This window comes from Oncorhynchus gorbuscha, linkage group LG22 (genome assembly GCF_021184085.1).
Source record: "Oncorhynchus gorbuscha isolate QuinsamMale2020 ecotype Even-year linkage group LG22, OgorEven_v1.0, whole genome shotgun sequence".
NCBI classification, from domain to species: domain Eukaryota; kingdom Metazoa; phylum Chordata; class Actinopteri; order Salmoniformes; family Salmonidae; genus Oncorhynchus; species Oncorhynchus gorbuscha.
Window position 1 is genome coordinate 13,520,546 of NC_060194.1, and position 26,381 is coordinate 13,546,926.

The following is a 26,381-nucleotide window of genomic DNA, read 5'->3' on the forward strand; positions in this document are numbered from 1 at the left end:
GATCACCACATTCTTTTGGAGAGATTGGAAACCCAAATTGGTCTACATGGACAAGTTCTGGCCTGGTTTAGATCTTATCTGTCGGAAAGATATCAGTTTGTCTCTGTGAATGGTTTGTCCTCTGACAAATCAACTGTAAATTGCGGTGTTCCTCAAGGTTCCGTTTTAGGACCACTATTGTTTTCACTATATATTTTACCTCTTGGGGATGTCATTCGAAAACATAATGTTAACTTTCACTGCTATGCGGATGACACACAGCTGTACATTTCAATGAAGCATGGTGAAGCCCCAAAATTGCCCTCGCTAGAAGCATGTGTTTCAGACATAAGGAAGTGGATGGCTGCAAACTTTCTACTTTTAAACTCGGATAAAACAGAGATGCTTGTTCTTGGTCCCAAGAAACAAAGATATCTTCTGTTGAATCAGACAATTAATCTTAATGGTTGTACAGTCGTCTCAAATAAAACTGTGAAGGACCTCGGCGTTACTCTGGACCCTGATCTCTCTTTTGAAGAACATATCAAGACCATTTCAAGGACAGCTTTTTTCCATCTACGTAACATTGCAAAAATCAGAAACTTTCTGTCCAAAAATGATGCAAAAAAATTAATCCATGCTTTTGTCACTTCTGGGTTAGACTACTGCAATGCTCTACTTTCCGGCTACCCGGATAAAGCACTAAATAAACTTCAGTTAGTGCTAAATATGGCTGCTAGAATCCTGACTAGAACCCCCCCAAAATTTGATCATATTACTCCAGTGCTAGCCTCCCTACACTGGCTTCCTGTCAAAGCAAGGGCTGATTTCAAGGTTTTACTGCTAACCTACAAAGCATTAAATGGGCTTGCTCCTACTTAGCTCTCTGATTTGGTCCTGCCGTACATACCTACACGTACGCTACGGTCACAAGACGCAGGCCTCCTAATTGTCCCTAGAATTTCTAAGCAAACAGCTGGAGACAGGGCTTTCTCCTATAGAGCTCCATTTTTATGGAATGGTCTGCCTACCCATGTCAGAGACGCAAACTCGGTCTCAACCTTTAAGTCTTTACTGAAGACTCATCTCTTCAGTGGGCCACCCGGCACAGCCAAAGAGGACTGGCCACCCCACATAGCCTGGTTCCTCTCTAGGTTTCTTCCTAGGTTTTGGCCTTTTTAGGGAGTTTTTCCTAGCCACCATGCTTCTACACCTGCAATGCTTGCTGTTTGGGGTTTTAGGCTGGGTTTCTGTACAGCACTTAGAGATATCAGCTGATGTACGAAGGGCTATATAAATCAATTTTATTTGATTTTGATTATACACCTGTCAGCAATGGGTATAGCTGAAATAGTGGAATCCACTCATTTGATGGGGTGTCTACATAGTTTTCGATATATAGTGTATCATAAATCGATTATCTCGTTCCATGGCACTGTGTGCACGTATAGGCCTAAATGTCTTTACATATAGGTCTAACATTGCTCATCTATATAAACTGCTAGGCTCCGGTCAATTGTATCGTTGGCTATGTGCGAGGCAGATTCTAAAAACATCTGCGGTTGATATGGCACAACAGGAGGATTGAATAGTTTGGAGGAGCTCGCTTCTTTGGTAGTCGGTTAAATCGGTCTTTGAAAAGTCGGTCTTTGTTAGTCGGTCTTTGAAAATACGGATGGATTGCCAACTCAAACAAGCGAAATGAAGTATGCAGGTATGTGAATTGTGAATAATGAAAAAGCACAAGGGCAAACATCTCCTAATTAATTTCAAACACTCTCAGTAGACCATTTAACCCCCCATTTATTATTCATAGGCTAGTTGGCTAATGGTCCGGTTAAAAATAAGCACCTATGCATGCTGCTAAACAGGCTTGATTAATAAGGGAAGGGTAGGCTACACTTGTTTTTTTATCAAATAAAAAAAAGGAGGGGGTCATTTTTGTATTTCTAAATAGAATATTCACAGGTGATGAGCTTCTAAATACGAGATTCACAGGTGATGAGCTAACTCTATCCGGTGGAATACGACGAAACGAGCGCTTATTTCAGAGCCCAGTGGGTCGAGCTAGGCATGTTGGACTGGGACACGTCTCAGTTTTACAGTAGATCCGCAATAGTTCTGTGTAGTCTAATAATGCTCAAATATTTGCAGTTAATTACGTCTTTCACTTAATAAGTAAAATAACGAGTCCCACACAGTTCTCAATGGAACATATGAGAATATGCATCGTTTACCAGGCTACCTACATTATTGGGATCTACTGGTTACAGCAAGTCTTTGGAATACATTCAGCACGTTGACAAAACAGACCACGGAGCACCTTTTCACACGAAGGTCTGTGGTGGGTCTGTGTAAATGATGCGATTATATTGGAGACAGGTTTATAGCAGTGAATATCATCTATTAATTTACTTGTTTAAGTATTTCTAAGTATAAACCGTATCAGCCAGGGAATTGAATTTTTCTCACTTTATGAGATAACGTTCAGATATGTCTGCCTGACTGTGGGGATATTTTTCTGGATTATTAGGATGTTCTTGTGATCACAACAAAACTACGTATTTTGCTCAAATAGAGATCTAATTAAATTGTGTTTTCTTCGGAAATATGTGCCTGGCTGAGAATATAACATTCAGTTTTCTGCGTGAGTGTGGCGGTGTTTACCACACTTTTCTGGATTATTTTGTGACCAGAACAAAACTACTTATATTACTCAACTGAAATAAGATTTTCTTACGAAAAAACGCTGGACATTTTAATGCTACCTGAATTAACCCTGAAAAGTAGCATAAGTAGGCCTACAGAATCACAGCGAGGTCAAACAGGTGTGGCCTGAGGCTCTTGGATCATGACTGAGTACATTCACCCTGGCCTGACACAATCCCACCTTGCCCTCAGGTCACTACTCTACTACCACATATCTACAACACAAAATCCACGTGTATGTTATCATGTGTGTGTATGCATGGGTCTGTGCCTGTATGTGTGTCTCTTCACAGTCCCTGCTGTTCCTTAAGATGTCTTTAAAAAAATTAATCTGATTTTACTGCTTTCATGAGTTACTTGATGTGGAATAGAGTTCCATGTAGTCATGGCTCTATGTAGCCATTAGCCCCACCCTGCCTATTGGAAACATTTCTCCATCCCCTTACCCCAGTTAAGCAAACGATGGGGAGAGGCTGTGACTATAATTTATGTAGTAAATTACTTTTCCTGTGAATTACTTTATATTATAAATGCCCTTTATTGTGTATGTGTGTCCCTTTTGGAGGTTTAATAAAACCTTCATTCAGCCAAGAAATCTATATTTTCATTGATGAAATATTCAACAGACTGAACGGTCATGTACAGTGAGGGGGAAAAAGTATTTGATCCCCTGATTTTGTACGTTTGCCAAATGACAAAGAAATGATCAGTCTATAATTTGAATGGTAGGTTTATATTAACAGTGAGAGACAGAATAACAAAAAAGAAATCCAGAAAAACGCATGTCAAAAATCTTATAAATTCATTTGCATTTTAATGAGGGAAATAAGTATTTGACCCTTCTGCAAAACATGACTTAGTACTTGGTGGAAAAACACTTGTTGGCAATCACAGAGGTCAGACGTTTCTTGTAGTTGGCCACCAGGTTTGCACACATCTCAGGAGGGATTTTTTCCCACTACCCTTTGCAGCGCTTCTCCAAGTCAGTAAGGTTTTGAGGCTGAAGTTTGGCAACTCGAACCTTCAGCTCCCTCCACAGATTTTCTATGGGATTAAGGTCTGGAGACTGGCTAGGCCACTCTAGGACCTTAATGTGCTTCTCTTGAGCCACTCCTTTGTTGCCTTGGCCATGTGTTTTGGGTCATTGTCATGCTGGAATACCCATCCACGACCCATTGTCAATGCCCTGGCTGAGGGAAGGAGGTTCTCACCCAAGATTTGACGGTACATGGCCCCGTCCATCGTCCCTTTGATGCAGTGAAGTTGTCCTGTCCCCTTAGCAGAAAAACACCCCCCAAAGCATAATGTTTCCACCTCCATGTTTGACGGTGGGGATGGTGTTCTTGGTGTCATAGGCAGCATTCCTCCTCCTCCAAACACGACGAGTTGAGTTGATGCCAAAGAGCTCCATTTTGGCCTCATCTGACCACAACACTTTCACCCAGTTGCCTGCTAAATCATTCAGATGTTCATTAGTAAACTTCAGAGGGGCATGTATATGTGCTTTCTTGAGCAGGGGGACCTTGCAGGCGCTGCAGGATTTCAGTCCTTCACGGCGTAGTGTGTTACCAATTGTTTTCTTGGTGACTATGGTCCTAGCTGCCTTGAGATCATTGACAAGATCCCCCCGTGTAGTTCTGGGCTGATTCCTCACCATTCTCATGATCATTGCAACTCCACGACGTGAGATCTTGCATGGAGCCCCAGGCCGAGGGAGATTGACAGTTCTTTTGTGTTTCTTCCAAATTGCAAATAATCACATCAACTGTTGTCACCTTCTCACCAAGCTGCTTGGCGATGGTGTTGTAGCCCATTCCAGCCTTGTGTAGGTCTACAATCTTGTACCTGACATCATTGGAGAGCTCTTTGATCTTGGCCATGGTGGAGAGTTTGTAATCTGATTGATTGATTGCTTCTGTGGACAGGTGTCTTTTATACAGGTAACAAACTGAGATTAGGAGCACTCCCTTTAAGAGTGTGCTCATGATTTCAGCTCGTTACCTGTATAGAAGACACCTGGGAGCCAGAAATCTTTCTGATTGAGAGGGGGTCAAATACTCATTTCCCTCATTAAAATGCAAATCAATTTATAACATTTTTGACATGCGTTTTTCTGGTCAGTGGGCAAACGTACAAAATCAGCAGGGGATCAAATACTTTTTTCCCTCACTGTACTCATTAGATGAATTAGTTGCATTGCAGTTGCGTGTGGTGTTGTTGCCATTAAGCCTCATCTAGCGTTGGTATGGAATAACATGGAATAACATAACTGATAAAGTATCTCAGCCTTAGGAAATCATTGGGGAAAGAAGTTACACTTCCAGTTTGCACTAATCCTTATTTGATTTTCTGTAATACATAAATACAGATGGTGTAAAATAATACATTCTGTAACAGTTGTCTGTGGTGGAAGAAGGTGAGGACCAAAGCGTGGTAAGTGTTCATATTCTTTAATAGAACTCAGAACACTAAAATACAAAACCAACAAGAGAACGAAATGAAACCGAAACAGTTCTGTCTGGTATAGATACGAAACAGAAAATAATCACCCACAACTCAAGGGTGAAAACAGGCTGCCTAAGTATAGTTCTCAATCAGGGACAACGATTGACAGCTGCCTCTGATTGAGAACCATACCAGGCCAAACACAGAAATCCAAAATCATAGAAAAAAGAACTTCGACAACCCACCCAACTCACGCCCTGACCATACTAAAACAAAGACATAACAAAAGAACTATGGTCAGAACATGACACAACGTCACAATGACACAATGTCTTCATTGTGTTTTAATTGAAAATGAAAGTATAATCTTCCTTTATCCACCAATTTAATAAGGACAATACCAGTATTAATGGCCAGCAGGCTCAGCCAATATCTATAATGACTATAGAGAAAGTACTCACACTTCAAGACCCTATGGACTTTTCATAAAGTCATATGGTAAGTAATGAAATACAGGTTTCTGGGTGAGTGGGTCAGTGACTTGAGTGGGAGAAAGAATCAGTGGCGGTATCAACAGGCTGGTAGAGGGGGGCAAGGTGGGACTGGGCCAGGCATGTCCAGGTGTAAGGCCAGGGTGTCCTAATTTCAGTCCAAGAGCCTCAGGCATCCGGAATGAGAGAAAGAGAAAACATTAGGGGTTAGTGAGAGCATGGTGTGGTATCCCGGGAGGTCTACCCCGGGGGTTGGTGATAGAGGGGAGGTATATGCCGCGAAGTTGGCTCCCTCTTCTGGGGGTACAAGGGCTGGGCACCCCAACACGCATGGCTCCAAGTAAAGGTAATTAGGGGAAAGTGCCAACCAGCCGTGAAGGCCACATAAAAGGAGCACTGTGGCCCACTGCGGGAGAGAACAGAGAGACTGACACAGAGCAGAAGCTGGGAAGAAGGACCAAGCCAAATCTACATGATTTCATTGTCATGTTTATTGTATTGCCTAGTAAAGTTGTGTTTGCTGACTGGAACGTCTCTGTATTAATCTCTGCACTCTCAACCCAACACCCCAAGATGGCATGGACCTTCAAGAGGATGGCCCAAGCCCAAGTGGGCCAGCCTGTTAGTCCCCTATCTCTCCGGGAAGGTCCAGAAGGCCTACTTCAACTTGAAAGCCGACCAGGCCGCTAATTATGAGGGACTCAAATGTGAGATCCTGAGCCGTTATGGATTCCGCCTCGCACGCCATGCACAACTGGTCCATGACTGGACCTTTGTCTCTACCCTCTCCCCCCGTGCTCAAATGAGCAACCTGGTGCTCCTGACCAAGGGCTGCTGGCTACTGACCGACGTACTGTCCCTCTCAATAATCGATAAGGTTGTCCTGGATCTATATCTTCGGGCCACGCCATACAAGATGAAGATGGCGAGCATGCAGAACCCCCAGAGCCTGGAGGAAGGGAAAATCACCAGAAGACCCAGGAGCTGCTGAAAGGGGCCCGGGCGGAGAGTGGACACGGGGGGGGGGGGAGCACAGAGGCGAGGGGCTGAAGCGCTATGAGTGCGGCGAGCCGGGACACCTTGCGTGGAGCTGCCCGGCCGAGAGGAAGCCATGCCCTCCGCATCCCCCAGCTCTGGGGTAACCCGGATGGTGAGTTGTCACCTCCTGTTTTGCGCACACCGATGCAGCCCCTCCGATGGTTCCTGTACAAATCGATGGCGTTGACACCAGCGCTCTGCTGGCCACTGCCAGCATGGTGACCCTGGCCCACCCGCAGTGGCTCACACAAGAGGGGAACGATGAATCAGGGGACGAGGAGATGACAGTTTCCTGTGTACACGGGGACACAAAGAGGGACGCAACCGTGCCGGTGAGGATAACCACTCCAAGGGGGGAATGCCAGATGCGTGTGGGGGCTGTTCCTAACCTGCCTGTGCCTATTCTCCTCAGTAGAGATTGCCCCCTCTTCCAGGCACTGTGGAGGAGGGACCGGGGGAGGTGCGCACTCGAGGTAGGAAGGAGAGGAACAAGGACAGTCGCCTGTGCAAACCACGCCCTGCCGCGAGAGGTGTCCACTAGGCCCGAGTCGTACCCGGAGGAGGGAGGCGACCCCACTCTGAGAAGCAAGCCATTGTTCGAAGAAGACCTCAGGCTCCCCTTTATGGAGGTGGAGGCCCCAGACGGACCTCCCGACATGGGAATCCTCACGGGCCAGTTCGGGATGGCCCAGTTAGAACACCCCAACCTCCAGAACCAGAGGGGATAGGTGATTGCGGTGGATGGCTTACTGTTACCTGGGGTACGTGAGTGGCGCTAACCCCACTTCGCCATCAAGCATAATTTATTGTATCAGGTAGTAAAGCACAATGGGGAAACCCACCCGCACCCACCTGCATGGGGAAACGCCTGGGGATGGAGAAAAACGGGGAGCGGATCGGGAATCGGTTCCATTGACCCGGAGTCAAGTGCGCCATAGAGGACTACTGGTGGGGGGCCCCTGGGGGTACCCTGGTGCACGAGGTACCCCAAGCACCCACTAGGTTCTCCCCCTTTGAGCTCCTGTATGGCCGTCGGTCCTGCAGACTGCTGGACCTAGCCAAGGAGGTCTTCCACCCCCTTTGCAGCATGGTGGAAGACGTGGAGGAGATGAGGGAGAGGATGACCGCGATTTGACCAGTGGTGAGGGAGCACATGTCTCAGGCACAACATGCCCAGGAGCGCGTATACAACCGGGGCGCATAACCACGAGAGTTTCACCCGGGTGAGAAGGTCTTGGTGCTGATCCCCACAAAGGAGAGCAAATTCCTGGCTACTTGACATGGGCCCCACGACATCGCTGAGCGGGTAGGCGATGTCAATTATAAGGTTTGTCAACCATGGCGGAGAAAAGTGAATTTACTGAAGAAGTGGCACGCACGAGAGGCGCTGGGCATAATGTGAACCCGGCCACAGCAGAACCCGCCCTCTGTCGAAGTTGCCATGGGGGAAGACCTCGGAACCGTCCGCTTCTGCAATGACTTCCGGGGCCTGAACGAGGTCAGTAAATTCTACGCCTACCCCATCCCCCGGGTGGATGAACTGATCGACCACTTGGAGAAGGCAAGATACGTCAGCAACCCCCCCCCCACACACACACACACACACACACACACACACACACACACACACACACACACACACACACACACACACACACACACACACACACACACACACACACACACACACACACACACACACACACCCCCCGGGAGAGCTATACCACCACCGGGTTCTTCCTTTTGGGCCCGGGGGGAAATGTGAAGACCATAGTACACCACATACACTGGGGGTTGAGAATAATCAAGTGTTGCTGTGGACACACACCTGTTTGACCTTGCTGTTATACTGTTGGCCTACTTGTGTTTTTTTTTTGTCAATTCAGGTAGCATTTAATCTCCTGCATTTGTGTTAACCATGGCAGACAGCATTGTAAATAAAGAGATGTGCAAAAGGATAATCAGCTTCTGTGTCTTTGGATCCTTTCTCCTTAATACATTTTTTTGTCAGCCAGGCCCATCTTTTCAAAGAAAAGCCATTTATTTCAATCTCTAGTTGAACAAGGAGTCTGTTGCTTCAGTCCTTGTACAGTTTTCACTTCTTGTTACCTGGTAGATAACCACAAGGAGAATAAGATGAGGAAACAGTCCATGTCAGCCAGACCATATTTTTAAAGAAACACAATTTATTTAAATCTCCAGTTCAGTAAAATAAATAGTTTTGTTCTGGTCACAAAATAATCCCGAAATTTGCGGCAAACAGCGCCACCTTCAGGCAGAAAGCTGAATGTTCTATTCTCAGCCAGGTTCATATTTTCAAACAACATTTGAGCAAAATACGTAGTTTTGTTATGATCACAAGAAAATCCTTATAATTCAGGGAAAGAGTCCCACGGTCAGGCAGACCAATCTGGATCCCTGCGCAGTCTCATTGAAGATCTTGATCACTTTTCAAGCATACCTGGACTAAAACCTAATTATGACAATTGTACCATATTACGTGTTGGATCGCAAAAAAAGTGTTTTACACTAACTTGCAGTTTGCCAATAAAATGGTCGGATTGTGAAGTAGACATTATTGGTATTCACATCTCAAAAAATATACATGAATTTACCACAATCAATTTCAATAGAAAGTTGGTCATAATATATAAGATTCTGCAACCATGGAGAGGTAAATACTTGTCTATTGGAAAACTCACATCGATTAAGTCTTTGGTCCAATCACAGTTGAATTACTTACTAATAGCACTGCCTACTCCAGACAACTCGTTTTAAAAATGTTTAACGCTTAACCAGACAAATTAAACGTGCCTGTTTATATAATGAATGAGTTGGGGGGGGGGATAAAATGAAAAATTAAAGCGTTAAACCTCTCACTAAAAGCTTTACTCATACATAAATTATACTTAAAACCAAAATGGTTCTCCAGTAGATTATTAAAACAGGCTCATCCTTTGTTCAAAAATAGCCTTTTTGCCTTTATACAGATGACAACTTTTCATTTCCGACTAATTCAAATGAAACATTGTCCTTTAACAAGACATACAAAGCTGGTTACAAGTTCAGTTTTATCCTCCAGAATAGATATAACAAATATTATAACAAATGTCATGGTTAAACTGTAATATACTGATTATTAATCAAAAAAATATTTATGGAAAAAATGTTGGAAAATTGTATTATATTTATTAATGATATAACTCCTCCATTTCTATTCATGATGTCACATATGCAGCTATCGAAATATATAGGAATATCTGATCAATCCAAATTTACAGACAACTGATTTCAGAATTACCACAAAAATGGGAGGCAAGTGGAAAAGGGAGAAGGTAGGGAGGGAACTTGTTCGCCTGCCATACATTTAAGATACAAATAAGCTGAAAGAAATTGGCATAAATAGACCAATATACTAGTTTCATTTGAGGACAAAAATGTTGACGGCAGCGTTTTACAGGTTGCAAAATAAATGGGAAGAGATTTTCGATGTAGCGATTTCATGGCACAGGGTTAATGAACGGGTACAAAAAAGACATTTGATTCAACACTTAAGAGTTTTCAATTTAAATTATTATATACAATTTTTGCCACCAACAGAATGCTATATATATGGGGCATACACAGTGGCGACTTTAGCAAGTAAATCTTGGCTATCAGCAGAGCCTTGTCTGCCAGCTGTTCATTCAACCTAATTTCTGCCTTTAAAAAAACATAGCTGACTTGTTTAAACAAATGTGGTTTCTACTGACAATTGAGATGTACAAACTATGGCATAAGAGGACAACAAGCGGATCAGAGGCAATCCGTAATTTCATTTAAGACATTAATAATATAACTATTTGTTCAGCACTTTGAAATGTACTGCACAAAATTGAGAAAATGGGTTGTTTGATCTTACCATGTTCTTCCTGTACACCAATTCAGAACTGTAGGATAAATGAAGGGGGCATATGAGCAGACAATGAAAACTCTTACAATATTTGATGATTACATTTCTCAAAAACAGGTTATCGGCAACACGTGCACCAGCAAGTTAGAACAGTAGGTGAAATTAAGAGGTGAAAATAGACCAATGTATTAGGCACATGGGCTACGTGCCTGGATCTCTCTCCGCCTTGTTCCGCCCCATGAATGGCTGCTATCAGTGGACCCATCTGGAAACATGGCACTCTGCTCCCCACGCTTTCATCCCCGCTCACAGACCCGACAGCCACCCGGCAAGCCAACAAGGACCTTCCAATCAGATGTGCCCCTGCTGCAATAACACTGCTCTCTAGGCCAATCAGATTGCAGGCCCTTTGCGAAATAACATGGAACTGTAGCATATGTGCAGTAAAACACTGTTGTAGCAATCTTTGGTTCTATCGGTAGTGATGCTGCTGGTGGTAGCAGTGATGCTGGTTGGACTACAGATGGAGGAAATGGATGGTAGACTGTGGATGTACACAGTGTGGGGTCACCAGTAGGCCCACCACTGTAGTGGAAACTCAATTAACTGGAAAGGTACAGTATTTTCAGTCAATATTTTAAGTATCCATTTTTTATTCTCATTTAGATCAAATCCATTTTCAACCTCAAAACGTCATCCTGTCACGTTATTGCAAGTTCGGCATCAACCAAATGATTCTTATGTCAACTGGCTATGCTCCCAGCTGGCTTTGCAGTGCCAATGGGAAAATAAAAGAGTCACAGGGTTGATGCTTATGTCAATACATTGCAGTCAATAGCAAAAGATAAGCATCAACCAATTGTTTATACTTCTGTCAATACATTTCAGTCAATGGGAAATGATGAACAGAGGAAAATATTACTCCGATAGACGTCTCTCTCTATTCTCTAATCCCCCCCTCTCTGTCTCTCTTCTCGCTCTCTCCCTCCCTCCTTCTAGTTACCTCCCTCTCTTATTATCTACCTCCTCTTTATCCCCCATCTCTTTTCTCTCCCTCCCCCTTCTTTCACCCCCTCTCCCTCCTCTTCTCTCTCTCTCTCCCACTCTTCTATATCTCCCTCCCCTCCTCCTTTCAGCTATCTCTCCCTCCTCTCTCTCTCCCACTCTTCTATATCTCCCTCCTCTCCTCCTTTCAGCTATCTCTCCCTCCTCTCTCTCTCCCATTCTTCTATATCTCCCTCCCCTCCTCCTTTCATCTATCTCTCCCTCCTCTCTCTCATCTGTTGACTCTCTCAATTCAACATCAATTTTCAATTTCAATTTAAGGGCTATATTGGCATGGGAAACATGTGTTTACATTGCCAAAGCTAGTGAAATAGATAATTAACAAAAGTGAAATAAACAAAACATTTTTTTACAGTAAACGTTACACTCACAACAGTTCCAAAAGAATAAAGACATTTCAAATGTTACATTAGGTCTATATTAAGTGTCGTAATGATGTGCAAATAATCTCTCTCTCCCTCCTTCTTTCCCTCCCGCCCCTCTTCTCATCTCTCTCCCCTCCCTCCTCTCCCCCCCCCTACTCCTTCACCTCTCCCCTTCTTCCCCCTCCTCTCATTTCTCTCTCACCCACCTCCATATGTCTGTTGACTCTCTCTCCCCTCCCTCCTCTTTCGCCCCCTCCCCCTTTCTCTCTAACCCTACCTCACTCCCTCTCCTCACTCCCTCTTCTCTCTCCCTCCATTCTCTCTCCCTTGACGCATTTATATGCATCAAGGGCATTGACGTGTAACTCCATACATCGCGTTCAAGGCAAATAAAGTTGGTGATACAGCTGCAATGGGTAAATTGGTGAAAACCTCAGACAGGCACAGAGACAGTCAGACAGTTTAAATATATTTTTCAGAATTCATTCCAACAAGACACGTTCCCAGACACATTCCCATTGACCACAATGTATTTTTTTGTGACCATCTTTTTCAGTGTTGTCAATTTTATTTTTTCAGAGGGGGGGGTTACAGGTACAACCACAATCAAATAAATGCATACAAAGACAACACTGACTCATTCTCCCTGTCAGTCCCCATCCACCCACCCGCATCCTCCCACTCCACCCAGAAACCACCTTTCCCATTTTCTCAATTTTGTCGTAGTACATTTCAAAGTGCTGAACAAATAGTTATATTATTACGTATGTAGCACAAAAGCTGTAAAAAAAAAAAGTAAAAAAACATTTTGTGAGAACAATTCGTTTCCCTGGCTGATATGTTTTCTACTTAGTAATACTATCATTGTAAATGAATAGATGACATTCACTGCTATAAACATGTCTTGGAGTGCATCTGAAAGTGGGCGTTGCAAAATCAGTGGGTGGATCAACAGCGATGGGTGTAACATCAGTGGGTGGATCAACAACGATGGGTGTAACATCAGTGGGTGGACCAACAGTGATGGGTGTAACATCAGTGGGTGGATCAACAGGGATGGGTGTAACATCAGTGGGTGGATCAACAGCGATGGGTGTAACATCAGTGGGTGGATCAACAGCGATGGGTGTAACATCAGTGGGTGGATCAACAGCGATGGGTGTAACATCAGTGGGTGGCCCAACAGCGATGGGTGTAACAATCAGTGCTCCGTTATTGGTTAGTTAGATTGACTGTAGCCAGGTGCACAGCTGGTCAGCATAATGTTTACATAGTAGGTTATGAGAACTAACATAGCAGGATAAGATCATTTACATAGCAGGTCAAAATAATAATGTGGCAGGTTAGAAGCATGAGGTTACGTTAGGAAAAAGGTTAGGCTTAACTGAAATGCAACAGTTATCAACAATCAACTCGTCGTGAAGCCAAGTCAGCCATGCAAAACAGTCCTGAGTGGGAACAAATCTGCCCAATTAGTTGATTCGCTTTCCATACACCCACTTCTGTTGATCCTCCCACTTCTGTTGACATGCCCACTTTCAGACACACTCCATGTGTGCAGTTAGCCATGACTCGAGCGATATGCATACAGTAGCTATGTTGCCAAGGCCTTCGATTAAAACGTGTACTTAAAGCGAGCAAGACTAAATACATATTGTTCTTCTTGCAAGAATGTTTCAGATGGACTACATATTTATTCATTGGATGGTTCTCCCATTGATCGGGTTCCCGGCTACACATATTTGGGCATCTGCATTGACTAAGACTTAAAACATACGGATGAGCTACACTACATTACCAAAAGTATGTGGACATCTGCTCGTCGAACATTTCATTCCAAAATCATGGAATTGGTCTCCCCTTTGCTGCCTCCACCCTTTTGGGAAGGCTTTCCACCAGATGTTGGAACATTGCTATAGGGACTTGCTTCCATTCAGCCACAAGAGCATTAGTGAGGTCGGCACTGCTGTTGGGCGATAAGGCCTGGCTTGCGGTCTACGTTCCAATTCATCCCAAAGGTGTTTGATGGAGTTGAGGTCAGGGCTCTGTGCAGGCCAGTCAAGTTCATCCACACTGATCTCAACAAGCTATTTCTGTATGGACCTCGCTTTGTGCACGGGGGCTTTGTCGTGCTGAAACAGGAAAGGGCCTTGCCCAAACTGTTGCCACAAAGTTGGAAGCACAGAATCGTCTAGAATGTAATTGTATGCATTAAGATTTCCATTCACTGGATCTAAGGGGCCTAGCCCAAACCATGAAAAACAGCCCCAGACCATGATTCCTCCTCCACCAAACTTTAGCTGGCACTATGCTTTGGGGCAGGTAGTGTTCTCCTGGCATCCGCCAAACAGAGATTCATCCATCGGACTGCCAGATGGTGAAGCGTGATTCATCACTCCAGAGAACACGTTTCCACTGCTCCAGAGTCCAATGGCGGCGAGCTTTACACCACTCCAGCCGACGCTTGGCATTGCGACCTTAGGTTTGTGTGCAGCTGCTCGGCCATGGAAACCTATTTCATGAAACTCCCGACAAACAGTTCTTGTGCTGATGTTTTTTTTCCAGAGGCAGTGTGGAACTCAGTAGTGAGTGTTGCAACTGTGGACAGAAGATTTGTATGCACTACGAGTTTCAGCACTCGATGGTCGCGTTCTGTGTGCTTGTGTAGCCTACCACTTTGCAGCTAAGCTAATGTTGCTCCTAGATGTTTCCATTTCACAATAACGGCACTTACAGTTGACCGGGGCAGCTCTAGCTGGGCAGAAATTTGACGAACTAACTTGTCGGAAAGGTGGCAACCTATGACGGTGCCACATTGAATGTCACTGAGCTCTTCAGTAAGGCCATTCTACTGCCAATGTTTGTCTATGGAGATTGCATGGCTGTGTGCTCGATTTTATACATCTGTCAGCAACGGGTGTGTCTGAAATAGCCAAATCCACTCATTTCAAGGGGTGTCCACATACTTTGGTATATATAGTGTAGTTTAAAAAACTAAGATTTAAAGTGGGATTATTTTTTAGAAATAAATCTTGCCTCTCCCTAAATAGCAGGACGATTGCATAGTCGACTTTCCTGACAGATCTTGATTATGGTGAAACCATTTACCAGATTGCAGCAGCCACTACTCTTAAACCTTTAGCTGCAGCTACCATAGCCATTATTTTTCTCACTAGTGACAGTTTTACCACTGCATCCTGTATCAAAAGGTTGGCTGGTCCCCATTAAAGTCCCGTAGATCAATGAATCACCCCCTTTTTGTTTGCATACCCCCACTACACAAGCTTCCAATTTACCTGGCTTCGTTGCGTCGATAAACAGCTGGACGTAATGACATCACAAACAAACAACTACAGTGGCTAATAAAAATGTAGTGCTTGAAGTGTTTCCGTTACGCATTAATAAATTGGCGACAGCCTATGCCCTCCCAACATATCCGTTTGTGGAGTTTACAGTTACGTGATGACAAAGGTATTCAGCAAACAATTTATTCAAAAAAAAAAAGTTTCCATAATGAAGTTAGACAAAACACAAATCCACCCTTGAACGGATAAAAATGTTGATCTCCGCTATATCCATTACACGTGTCGTATTTTTGTTTTGTTGTTGCCTATAGTCGCTTTAGCCAGGCAAGTCATTAGCTAGGTGTACATCCAATTTGCGACAGTTTAATGGGAATATTCTCAAATCTGCATAAAACAGGGATTTTCCCGAGAGTTTTCCATCAAATATATTTTATGATAGAAGGCTGTGCGTGATGACGTAGTGCACAATTGATTTTGCCTTTAAATTCCCCATGTACCGAATGAAAAGTACAAGTTACATGGTTTTCCATTGGATTTTTAACAGATTGTTGTCACAGAAACTGTTACGTTATATAGCAAATGTGTCCACTCTGGTCTTGGCAGATGCGCTCAATCCAACCGCTCGCAGATACTGTGCGGGTAGACTATTTATGTGACATTTTGGATAGAAGCGAGATTAGCTGTATTTGTCAAACAGCAGCCACTCTCGATATTTATTGGAAAGTAGCATTGAGCTCACCACCCTTTGAAGTTCAAAATGTATTTAATCTGTAGCCTAAACTGCATGCTTTCCTTAGTCGTAGTGGGAGGACCACAACATATCGTGGCGCGAGTCCCAAATTTCCTTCGATAGGATGGTTATTATATCAATATCTGCGCATAAAGGCATTTCCACCGCCATTTCTCGCATAAATAGTTTTACCGACTCAAAACGGTCCTACCATGTCGAACGAACAAATGGTCTATCGGCGATTATAAAATTATTTTACATCAGCCCGGTTGTGAATATTTTCATGCGTCAAGTAGCATACTTCATCCGCACGAAATTATTTGATGGAAACGTGGTTTGACACAGTAGAACTGGTTCTTTCTCCACAAGATGGGGCTATGATCACGCATTCAATAATTAAGCACATTCGGACCATGTTAGTGATTCTAGAAGCATGGGAGCCATTAGGGGAAAATAACCTGATAAGACAAATGTAACTTTATTTTTCAAGAGCAAACCTAAATAAGTACCTTTACTCTTAAAAGTACTTATTCAAATACCAACATTGTTACATGTAAACAATGCTATTGTGATTATTAAAATGTAAACATGGCAGAAAATTTAAATAAAATGAGTTAAGTCATGCAGTCATCTCATCTTCAATGTCAAAGTAAAACATTGTACATGATTAAGCAATAAATAAATATCTGTCAGTAAATTTAAAAAAAAGGGTAGGTCATCCAGTTAAGAGAATAACAGTTTGGAAAATGAGTGTTTTTGTTTGGTACATACTATAATTTACCATAACATTCCTATTGGCGATAGAGTAAACCATCTTCGATGGCTACTGTAGACAAACTAATCCAGTACACAGATAATGATCCCTTACATGACACTTTTTCCTGAGTTTCTCTACTTGGCTGTTAGATTAGTACATGCACAATATGTTCTACAACACCCATGTGAACAATTACGTAATACCCAACAATGGGTGTATAAAGAAAAACACAAAAAAAGTGCATCGACAATACAAACCCTTCCAATGTTGCTTCAGGCCAAAAAAGGGAAGCATTATGTGTGTGTGTGTGTGTGTGTGGGGGGGGGGGGGGGGGGGGGCAGTATCCACTGAATGATAGTGAAAAAGGAACCACATTTTGCTATTGAGCCGTGTCAGTGTAAGGAGCTAACATACACAGCGTGAACTTCATGAAGTGACTATAACTCGTGAAAACATTTCATATTGAGTGTGTCGATCCAAAAAGCACACTCAAGTCTACTTGTGTTGATGCTATGAAAATACATATTGAGGTCATACATTCGTGACATATTTAGCAGTATTTTATTACCTTATATAGCCTACACGTATCCCTCGCCTGCCGATGTAAACTAGTACGTAGGCTTTGTCACACTAAAATTAGTTCTATAATAATGAAATATTTAAGGGGGGAAAAAAACCATTATAGGCCGTATTAATCACCTTTGAGTCTGAGACAAAATGTACTTAGTATGTGTGGTTGCTCTCTTCACTACGCCTCTTTCTTGACACGTCCTTTGAAGGCATCCATAAAGTTGAACGCTCCCAAGTACATCCCCAGCAGATTCCCAGTCTTAAAGGGTAAAATCCTGTGAAGGTGAGAACAGTCAATTAGGCTAAATATTAGCAACGATCACTGCAACACACAACTTATAGCCTATGAGAACAAACTAGTGTCTGGAATTGAAAGAGTCAGAATGACTTCATTAGAACAAACTACAGCAAGTCATTTAGACAAACTGGTAATCACAGTGGGAATAAATTCAATCTTAATTAAAAACAGAAAACTGATGGAAATCCAATAAATTATTCAGAGCATAATAAATGCTGTTTGAATGTCTTCCGGTCCAGCGACAAAACGTATTTCAAAGGGCATAATAACCCCATAACTGCACTACTAAATATGTTAATAACAAGAGAAGCCATTTCATGTCTTCAGTCTAATTGGTGGTGAGTGATTATGTCTTCTATATTAGTCATGGGTGTATTGTGTTGTATTCAACATGAAGCCAACAATTCACACTCAAAGGCCTCAAGGAACAAATGTAGCCATGCAAATGGTCCCAAATTAAGACAAATCTCCAGGACCTGGCAAAATTTCTGAACGCGGTCGCGCTACCACACCCGTCACAAGGACATTTCCATAACACAGAAAGGCTTTGCTGTAGATTTGAATATTGGTTGCAGATAATTATATTCAGCTGCAGTCCAAATCAGGTGTAGGTCTTTATAAATCTGTGTTGTCTCCAGATAAATAGAGTCTTGCCGCCCACTCAGCCAGGTGCTGCTTTATCAGTGACTGAGCCGTAATTGGCATCAATGCATAACTAGCCTTGGTGGTTACCAGTACTTGCAAACTTATGGAGATCCAAAGACAAGGTGTTGTGAATGATATCACATTGTCTGGACTGCTTGGCAACCCAGATCAACTAAGTTGAACTGTGTGCAGTGAAAAACCATCCATGTCCCTTCTCTTTCTGACCATCCATAAAAGACAAGCACCACTATTTCCCACTGTTGCGAACCCCAAGGCTATAAATTCCTACCGCCAGCAGAGTTTGTCGTGAATGATGTGATTTGCATCTCTGGCATTTAGCCTCCACTCAGAGGAATCCCTAGGCAAACCATGAGTTCATTAGAAATACAATAGCCAGGAATTTCTCTAATTCGGGACAGCAACCTTCAAGCTAACCATAGCCAGAAGCGGCAAGCTGTTTTCGTGGTGATCTATTAAACGCGGGGCGGCAGAGTAGCCTAGTGGTTACAGCGTTGGACTAGAAGGTTGCAAGTTCAAACTCCCGAGCTGACAAGGTACAAATCTGTCGTTCTGCCCCTGAACAGGCAGTTAACCCACTGTTCCCAGGCAGTCATTGTAAATAAGAATTTGTTCTGACTTGCCTGGTTAAATAAAAGGTTAAAAAGAAAAAAAAAACCTTAACCTACATGTGATTCAAATTTGATATGCAATTTTTGTAATTTTTAACACAACCGCACGAGGAAACAATGCATTCAAATAATTGATGACATAAGTGATACTACACCTAATAAATGTAGTTTATAGCCTACATTTTTCATTGGTTTTATATACTCTATGCAACACTTGAGTCATTTAGCATACACTTATTAAAAATCAGCCACACACTACATATTTAGTAGATGTTATTGCGTGTGTAGTGAAATGCTTATGTTCATAGATACTACTGCACTGTTGGAGCTAACAAGTCACAACAATACACACAAATCTAAAAGTAAAAAGGAGGGACTTAGTTGGTGCATTCATTTTAATATTGCTAGGTGGGACAACCACATCACAGGCATAGAAAGTAATTTTTTTCTTAATAATAAAGCTATAAGTACATTCAGAGTTAAGGGGGGGGGACAAGTGCTTTTTTAACCTCCCGTTTGTTGCTTTGTTAAAGAGATGACACACCCTAAACAACTTTAAACAGTGTTGCTCATTGACTCATGCATGCGAGCACCAGATGTTCCAGACTGATTGTGCTGTCAATAGCCAATATGGTCAAGACATTTAAACAGGTCAACATTCACAAGACCGCGGGGCCAGACTGATTACCAGGATGTGTATTCAGCATGTGGAAACCAACTTGCAAGTGTCTTCACTGAGATTTTCAACCTCTCCCTGACCAAGTCTATAATACCTACATGTTTCAAGGAGACCACCATAGTCCCTGTGCCCAAGAAAGCAAAGGTAACCTGTCTAAATGACTACTGCCCAGTAGGACAGGACCCACATCAGTAGCCATGAGGTGCTTTAAAAAGGCTGGTTATGGCTCACAACACCTTCATCCCAGAAACCCTAGACCCACTCCAATTCGCATACCGCCCCAATAGATGACGCAATCTCAATCGCACTCCACACTGCCCTTTCCCAGGTGGACAAAAGGAACAGCTGTGAGAATACTGTTTATTGACTACAGCTCAGCGTTCAACACCACAGTGCCCAAAGCGCATCACTAAGCCAAGAATCTTGGGACGAAACACCTCCGCAGTGTGGTGCCAGGACAACAACCTCACCCTCAACGTGAGCAAGACAGAGCACGCCCCCATTCTCATCGACAGGGCTGTAGTGGAGCAGGTTGAGCGCTTGACATTCCTTGGTGTCCACATCACCAACAAACTATCATGGTCCAAACACACCAAGACAGTCGTGAATAGGGCACATCCACATCTTTACCCCCCAGGAGACTGAAAAGATTTGGCATGGGTTCAAAAGGTTTTACAGCTGCACCAGAGAGCATCCTGATCGTTTGCGTCACCGCCTGGTATGGCAACTGCTCGGCACCCGACCATAAGGTGCTACAGAGGATAGTACATCACTGGGCCGTACATACATCATCTTTGACATTGTCAAAGACTCCAGTCACCCAAGTTATACTGTTCTCTCTGCTACCGCACAACAAGCAGTACCGGAGTGCCAAGTCTAGGTCCAAAAGGCTCCTTAACAGTTTCTTCCCCCTAGCCATAAGACTGCTGAACAATTAATCAAATTGCCACCAGGACTATTTGCATTTTTTACAATGCTGCTACTCGCAGTTTTATTATCTATGCCTAGTTACTTTAACCCTACCTACACATACAAATTACCTTGACTGACCTGTACCCCCGCACATCGACTGTACCAGTACCCCCTGTATATAGCCTTGTTTTTATTTTGTGTTTATTTAGTAAATATTTTATTAACTCTTTCTTGAACTGCATTGCATTGGTTAAGGGCTTGTAAGTAAGCACTTCGCGGTATACATGTTGTATTCGGAGCATGTGCCAAATACAATTTGATTTTCAGGTGTGTGACAGTGATTAACTGCTTATTTTCTCCCAATAAGTCCGGGTGGTATCGGAAACTTGAGATGGATAACAGGATGAATACCTTGTTATCTATCAACAGGCCAATCGGTCAGTTAGAGATGATCTCAATCTCCAGATGGGGGACCAGCAAGGCCTGGTTTGCTGAGATCAGGCTGAGCCAGGACACCAAGCTCCAGGACAGACTTGTAGGTGTGCTCAGAATTGTATGTAGCTATTGCTTTTTCCAGGAAAGACCAAGAGACAGTCAACTTTGACCCAGTTGTTGCGAGCATTGTATCCTGACGTGACATCATGTTCAAAATTCCTCCGCTCAGAACTTTAACAAGAGGCATTTATATTAAATTTAAATTCTTATTGGAAATCTGACATCTGTCTTTTCAGACTTTCACAATAAATGAAAATAAAATATAGGAGGTTGGGGAGGGAAATATGTTAAGTGTGTAATTCCTAATACTTTTACATTTGTAGCTTAGGTGTCTGGTTGTAAGGGTGCCAAGGACCTGAAGTCAGTGTGGCAGACGCTACCTTGCATCCTGTCAAACCGGCTTGACATCGCCACAACTTGGACTGGTGCAGGGGATAAGGAATGTTTCAATTACTTGTTTCTAAAGATTAATTCTTTAAAGTTTTGATACAAAAAAAAAGTGTTAAAGTACCTTGGTTTTTAATTGTGTAAGACCTTGTGCAATTCAAATGTAACTCAATGTTCTATGTGTACAGGAACCATTCGTAAGAATCCTGCAACCTGGGATGCCACGGATAGGGGGGGGGGGGTCCAGATTCAGGTCACCCGTTACCTGAAAGGGGCCTCCGATCGTGAAGACGGCGCATCGGGGAAAGGGAGCGGCTACAATGAGGGTCAGCATTAAGTCTCAGCCCACCTATCCCAAAGCCAGCCTTACCCTAAGTCTGATCCAAGACTTCTACACCCTACCACCCCCACCATTTATTTATATTCTGTACACAATCACTTTAGTCTACTGGACCAATGCAATGTCACAACTGCACTATGCAGATATACTTTCATTATAATTCTATGCTGCGAACGCAGTGTAGTTATTCAGCACATGGGCAAACAATGTCCTTGCTATATGCCCATCAGCCATTTTAGTTTCATCCCATTTTCTTTGGTCTACAGGTTTCTTTTGTACTTGATTTAATGTAGTCTTATTTTCAGTATATTTAAAATGTTTATTTAATTCCTTCACTATGTAAATGTTGTTGCCATATCATTGTGAGAAGCCTGTCAAAAAATAACATTTGATTTCACTAAATGTATTTGTCCCCTGTTGATCCAGGGAACCAGTACAGGCCTCCTTACTTCTAGGAAATCAAACCTTTTCTTCAAGTGGACATGGCATCCAATGCATTTTAAATCATAAAAGTGGCGAAAGGGAGTAGGCATGCCGCAGGCTTGAAATATTTAAAAATAAGTATCTTGCCTCCGACTGGCAGCTTTACTGTCGCCGGTCGGGAGAAGGGCGAGTGGGCTGCGTAAGGAAAACAGAAAGTGAAAGGCATATCACGGGTGCCCTGTGAATGAAGAGATGAGCAAAAAAGCTGTTGAACAGCACGCGACCACTCTGGAGGGACGCCGGCCTCCCGATTGCTCATTGCTAACTGACCCACTCCCAGACAGCCCTACCAAATTTCTTGCTTGAGAAATTGCCCTTCGACAAGAGATAACTGCTGCATTGGACCTTTAAAATCCCTCCCATACATAGTCTATTGTAATCTGACCACCTCACTCTTTGGCTATCCCTGGCCTGTCCTAAGAAAACATTAAAGACCCATACTAACAGTCTAGTTTGGGCCAGAAACAGTAGAGCCAAGCCGCAAAGGATGCAATGTAACATCTAGGGAAGATATTAACCATTGAAATACTTGAATCTACTTTAGGTGGGGAGGCAGGCTAGAGAACTAGACTGAGGGCAACCTACCTTAGCAATAGTAGAGGAAACGGAGGTTGTCACCAGTGGGTATGACTATACTGTGCAGTTTGAACATGTACTGTAACCATTTCTGAGTGTTGAAATGAGGTGACAATGCGTTGTGTGTCTGGGCAGCAGATCACTCCATGCGACAAATAGCAAAAACTAGCATGTTATTTCCATAAAGAAAAGAAGAGTAAGAACATGAATGGATACTCACTTCTTCATGCCCATGAGAATATACATGCTCTTTGGGAGCAGAAGGTAGACCTGGTCAGTTAAAATGGCCTCAATGATCTTCTTTGCTACATAGTCTGGATCCAGGACAGGCACCAAGAGAGGCCACCTGTGGAGTCAATAAGGTGGCAGGTAGCCTAGTGGTTAGAACATTGGGCCAGTAACCGAAAGGTCGCTGGATCGAAATACCCAAGCTGACAAGGTACAAATCTGTCGTGCTGCCCCTGAACAAGGCAGTTAAACTGTAAGCCATCACTGTAAATATGAAATGTTCTTAACTGACTTGCCTAGTTAAATAAAATTAATATACATTTTTTTAAAGTTCACTACCTCATAATATAAACCACTATCAGTCCACAATTGAAAAGTGTATATACATATGCAATGTGACCCTTGGCCTTCATAGTGTGTTTATTTTGACAATAAGGAATAAAATAACAACTTTCAATGATATCCTGTATAGCACCTATTATGGCTGATAACTTACTTAGAATTGCAGCCATCGAACATGCCAGTGTTCATGAAGTGTGGACACACAATGGTAGTCTTGACACCATCCTTCCCTGTTGCCAGCAGCTCCAGAGCCACAGACTCAGCAAAGCCAATAGCAGCAAACTTGCTGGCACAGTAATCTTTCAGGAGAGAAACACATGTTGGCATACAGTAGAGCAGGATAAACAAAGGTCTCAAATCAAATTGAATTCGTCACATGATTCGTAAACAGGTGTGGACTAACAGTGAAATGCTTACTTACAGGCCCTTCCCAACAATCAGATAAAGAAAATAGAGAAATAGAAGTAAAACACTACAACATAGAGGATATATAAAACAAGTCTCCACATCAAGATAATGTCAACTAAATTGCACTGTCCTTGAACCATTTTCTGTAACCAAGTCAGTCTATGGAAAAGACCCTTCAGCTACAGTATATGAACAAGTTAAAAATGACATTGTCACCCATTCAAGGTCAATTGATAACATCTCTATCGTTCAGCTCTACGGTAAGTCTCTTGATTGCATTATGTTCTACCCAGAGTTTAAGACAAAGGCAATATTCTGCACTATGGTTAAGGGGTGTGTAGGTTATTGTTATTGACCCCCCCCCAACACACCTGATTTATCCAGTCATTAAACAATGATTAGCTTTCAGGTGTCTTGGTGCTGACTGGAACAAAAGCCTACACACCGTTGCTCTCCAGGACCAGTATTGAGGAACATTGGAGTAAGTCATGCACACATACATGCCTAGTGGAAGATTTACCTGCTAGTCCATTGACACCAATCAGACCCGCTGTGCTAGCAACACTGACCAGATGACCATGGTTGTTGGCAGTCATCGCTGGGAGGAAGGCTTTATAAGTCTAGAGAAAAAAGAAAAATCAAATCAGGGGGAGAACTTGTACAATGAAATATGATTGTCAGTTTGATACAGATCTGTGTTAATTTGAGGGGATGTGGGTGGAACTGCTACTACAAAGGACATAGGCCTACAATGAGGTAAAAATGTGAATGCTCTAACAAATGTATAGGCTGATTTAGGATAATACCTTCTCATTTAAATGCCTGCATTGATAAAGACAGCAAGGGAGGGAAAACCGACAAGATAGTTGTGTTGATGTCAGTGTAGCAGATGTGAGCTGTAAGCGCATTAGCTCACCCAAAAGTGTGCCATGGTGTTTACTTCAATGGTTTTCTCAATGAGGGAGTCTGGCGCGTCCATGAAATTCCTGCCTGTGACGATGCCAGCGTTGTTTATGAGAATGCTCACATCCCCCACCTCTCTCTTGACCTGAACAAAAAACATGTTTAAAACATTTGTTAACATTCAGCACACCCAGTACTTCACTTTTTGTTGTATTTTATTAACAGATACATATTGTTGCTTCCTATATCCTGCCAGCCAATTGTTGTGGTGAGGAGGATCTTATGAGACATTGCACTAACAAGTTAAACAGGGAAGGATCCTTATGCGTGACAGAGTTTAAAACCAGTTTTAAAAGTTGAGAAACATTTACTGAATAGCATGTAAGGACTTTCATGTGGCTTTCCCTTCCCTCAGCAACAATGGACGTTTACTGAACAGAAACTCTACCTCGCTTTAGGAGGGGTTGGTGAACCTCCATTTCAACTGTAGTATAATGAAACAGTTACTCACAAGGCGAAGCCTGCAATTACAGGTTAATGGATGCTTGATAGACCACAAGGCAAGGTGATAATTACTCACCAAGGGCTAGTATCAGTGCAGGTTTCTTTCCCCCTCTTTTTTTAAACAGCAACACCAATTCAACTAAGTACAGTCTTGATTAAAGACTAGTTGATTAGAATCAGGCGGTTTACCTGGTCAGCCACTCTGTAGACTTTAGCCTTGTCACTGCAGTCACACAGGTAGTAGTGTACCCTAGTTGCCCCCTTCGCCTTCACTAGTCTTGCAGTCTCCTTCATGCCCTCCTGGTTGACATCCCACAGAACCAGAGAGACACCCAGGCTGGCAAACTTTTCTGCCATGAGCCGGCCAATGCCGCTGCCCGCCCCCGTGATCAGGACGATTTCCCCGGTGACATTTTTCTTCTTAAATGGGATGAACAGTCTGACAAATGCCTCTATGTTGTAATAAATGGACATTACAATCAACTGAAGGGTTTCCAGGAGGAAATTCATTTTGTTGGCCCCTGGAAAGACAGTTGTCACAATTTAAAGTTCACTTCTGTTTGTGTATTGGTGAAATTGTTGCATGCTGGGTTATTCGTCGATATCCTAATAAACAATAGGCCTAGCGAATAGATTATTGCAGATGATCGTTTTATAGCCTACCATAAACATTGCAGTTTAGTGTTCTGCTTTCGAAGTTGGCAAATGTATTATAACTACAATCTAAAAGGACATTTTAACCGATAAAGCGTTAAAGGTAGCCTAGACTACTCAAATCACGCAACAAACGCAAACCATTTTTAATTCGGTGATGTAAAGAAACATCCATGCTACACCGAATGATAGTACAGTACGAATAAACAGTTTAAAAAGTCAAATTAATTTTAGTGTTTCATAAACGTATAAAATTGTAACCGACGCAAACTTACCTCAATAGAACATCAGCTTCAACCTTAAATATTTTGTAACAACTATCGCCTCCTTTCAGCACTGGGGGGAGTCTTTAACCGACCTTTGAACTTCGTGTCAAGGCGCACAATAATAACAACAACAAAAAAGACACGCAGTGAAACAGAATTTTCTCTACTTATATTTTCATTTAGAGTGACGAGCTCTTCAATTGGGTTTATCTGCAATTTCAGCATGGTTCCTCCTACTTAACCCTTCTGCAAATCACAGAGGCTTGTCCTGTTACATTGATTTGTG

General features: G+C 42.8%; 1 protein-coding gene and 1 long non-coding RNA gene across 2 annotated transcripts; one reads left to right on the plus strand and one right to left on the minus strand.

Annotated features, from left to right (window-relative positions):
- The first annotated feature begins 1,577 nt into the window (after window positions 1–1,577).
- LOC124010224 lies at window positions 1,578–21,608 on the plus strand. The gene is made up of 3 exons (XR_006834391.1): window positions 1,578–1,693; window positions 20,939–21,044; window positions 21,328–21,608. It is a non-coding gene; the product is annotated as an uncharacterized LOC124010224 (long non-coding RNA).
- LOC124010223 (epidermal retinol dehydrogenase 2-like) lies at window positions 16,474–26,381 on the minus strand. Its single transcript, XM_046322659.1, has 7 exons — window positions 26,105–26,381; window positions 25,365–25,696; window positions 24,685–24,816; window positions 24,289–24,388; window positions 23,515–23,659; window positions 23,011–23,136; window positions 16,474–17,621 (listed from the first exon to the last, which is right to left on the minus strand). The coding sequence occupies exons 2-7, from the start codon at window positions 25,683–25,685 to the stop codon at window positions 17,525–17,527; spliced, it is 921 nt and encodes a 306-aa protein (XP_046178615.1). The 5' UTR covers window positions 25,686–25,696; window positions 26,105–26,381; the 3' UTR covers window positions 16,474–17,524.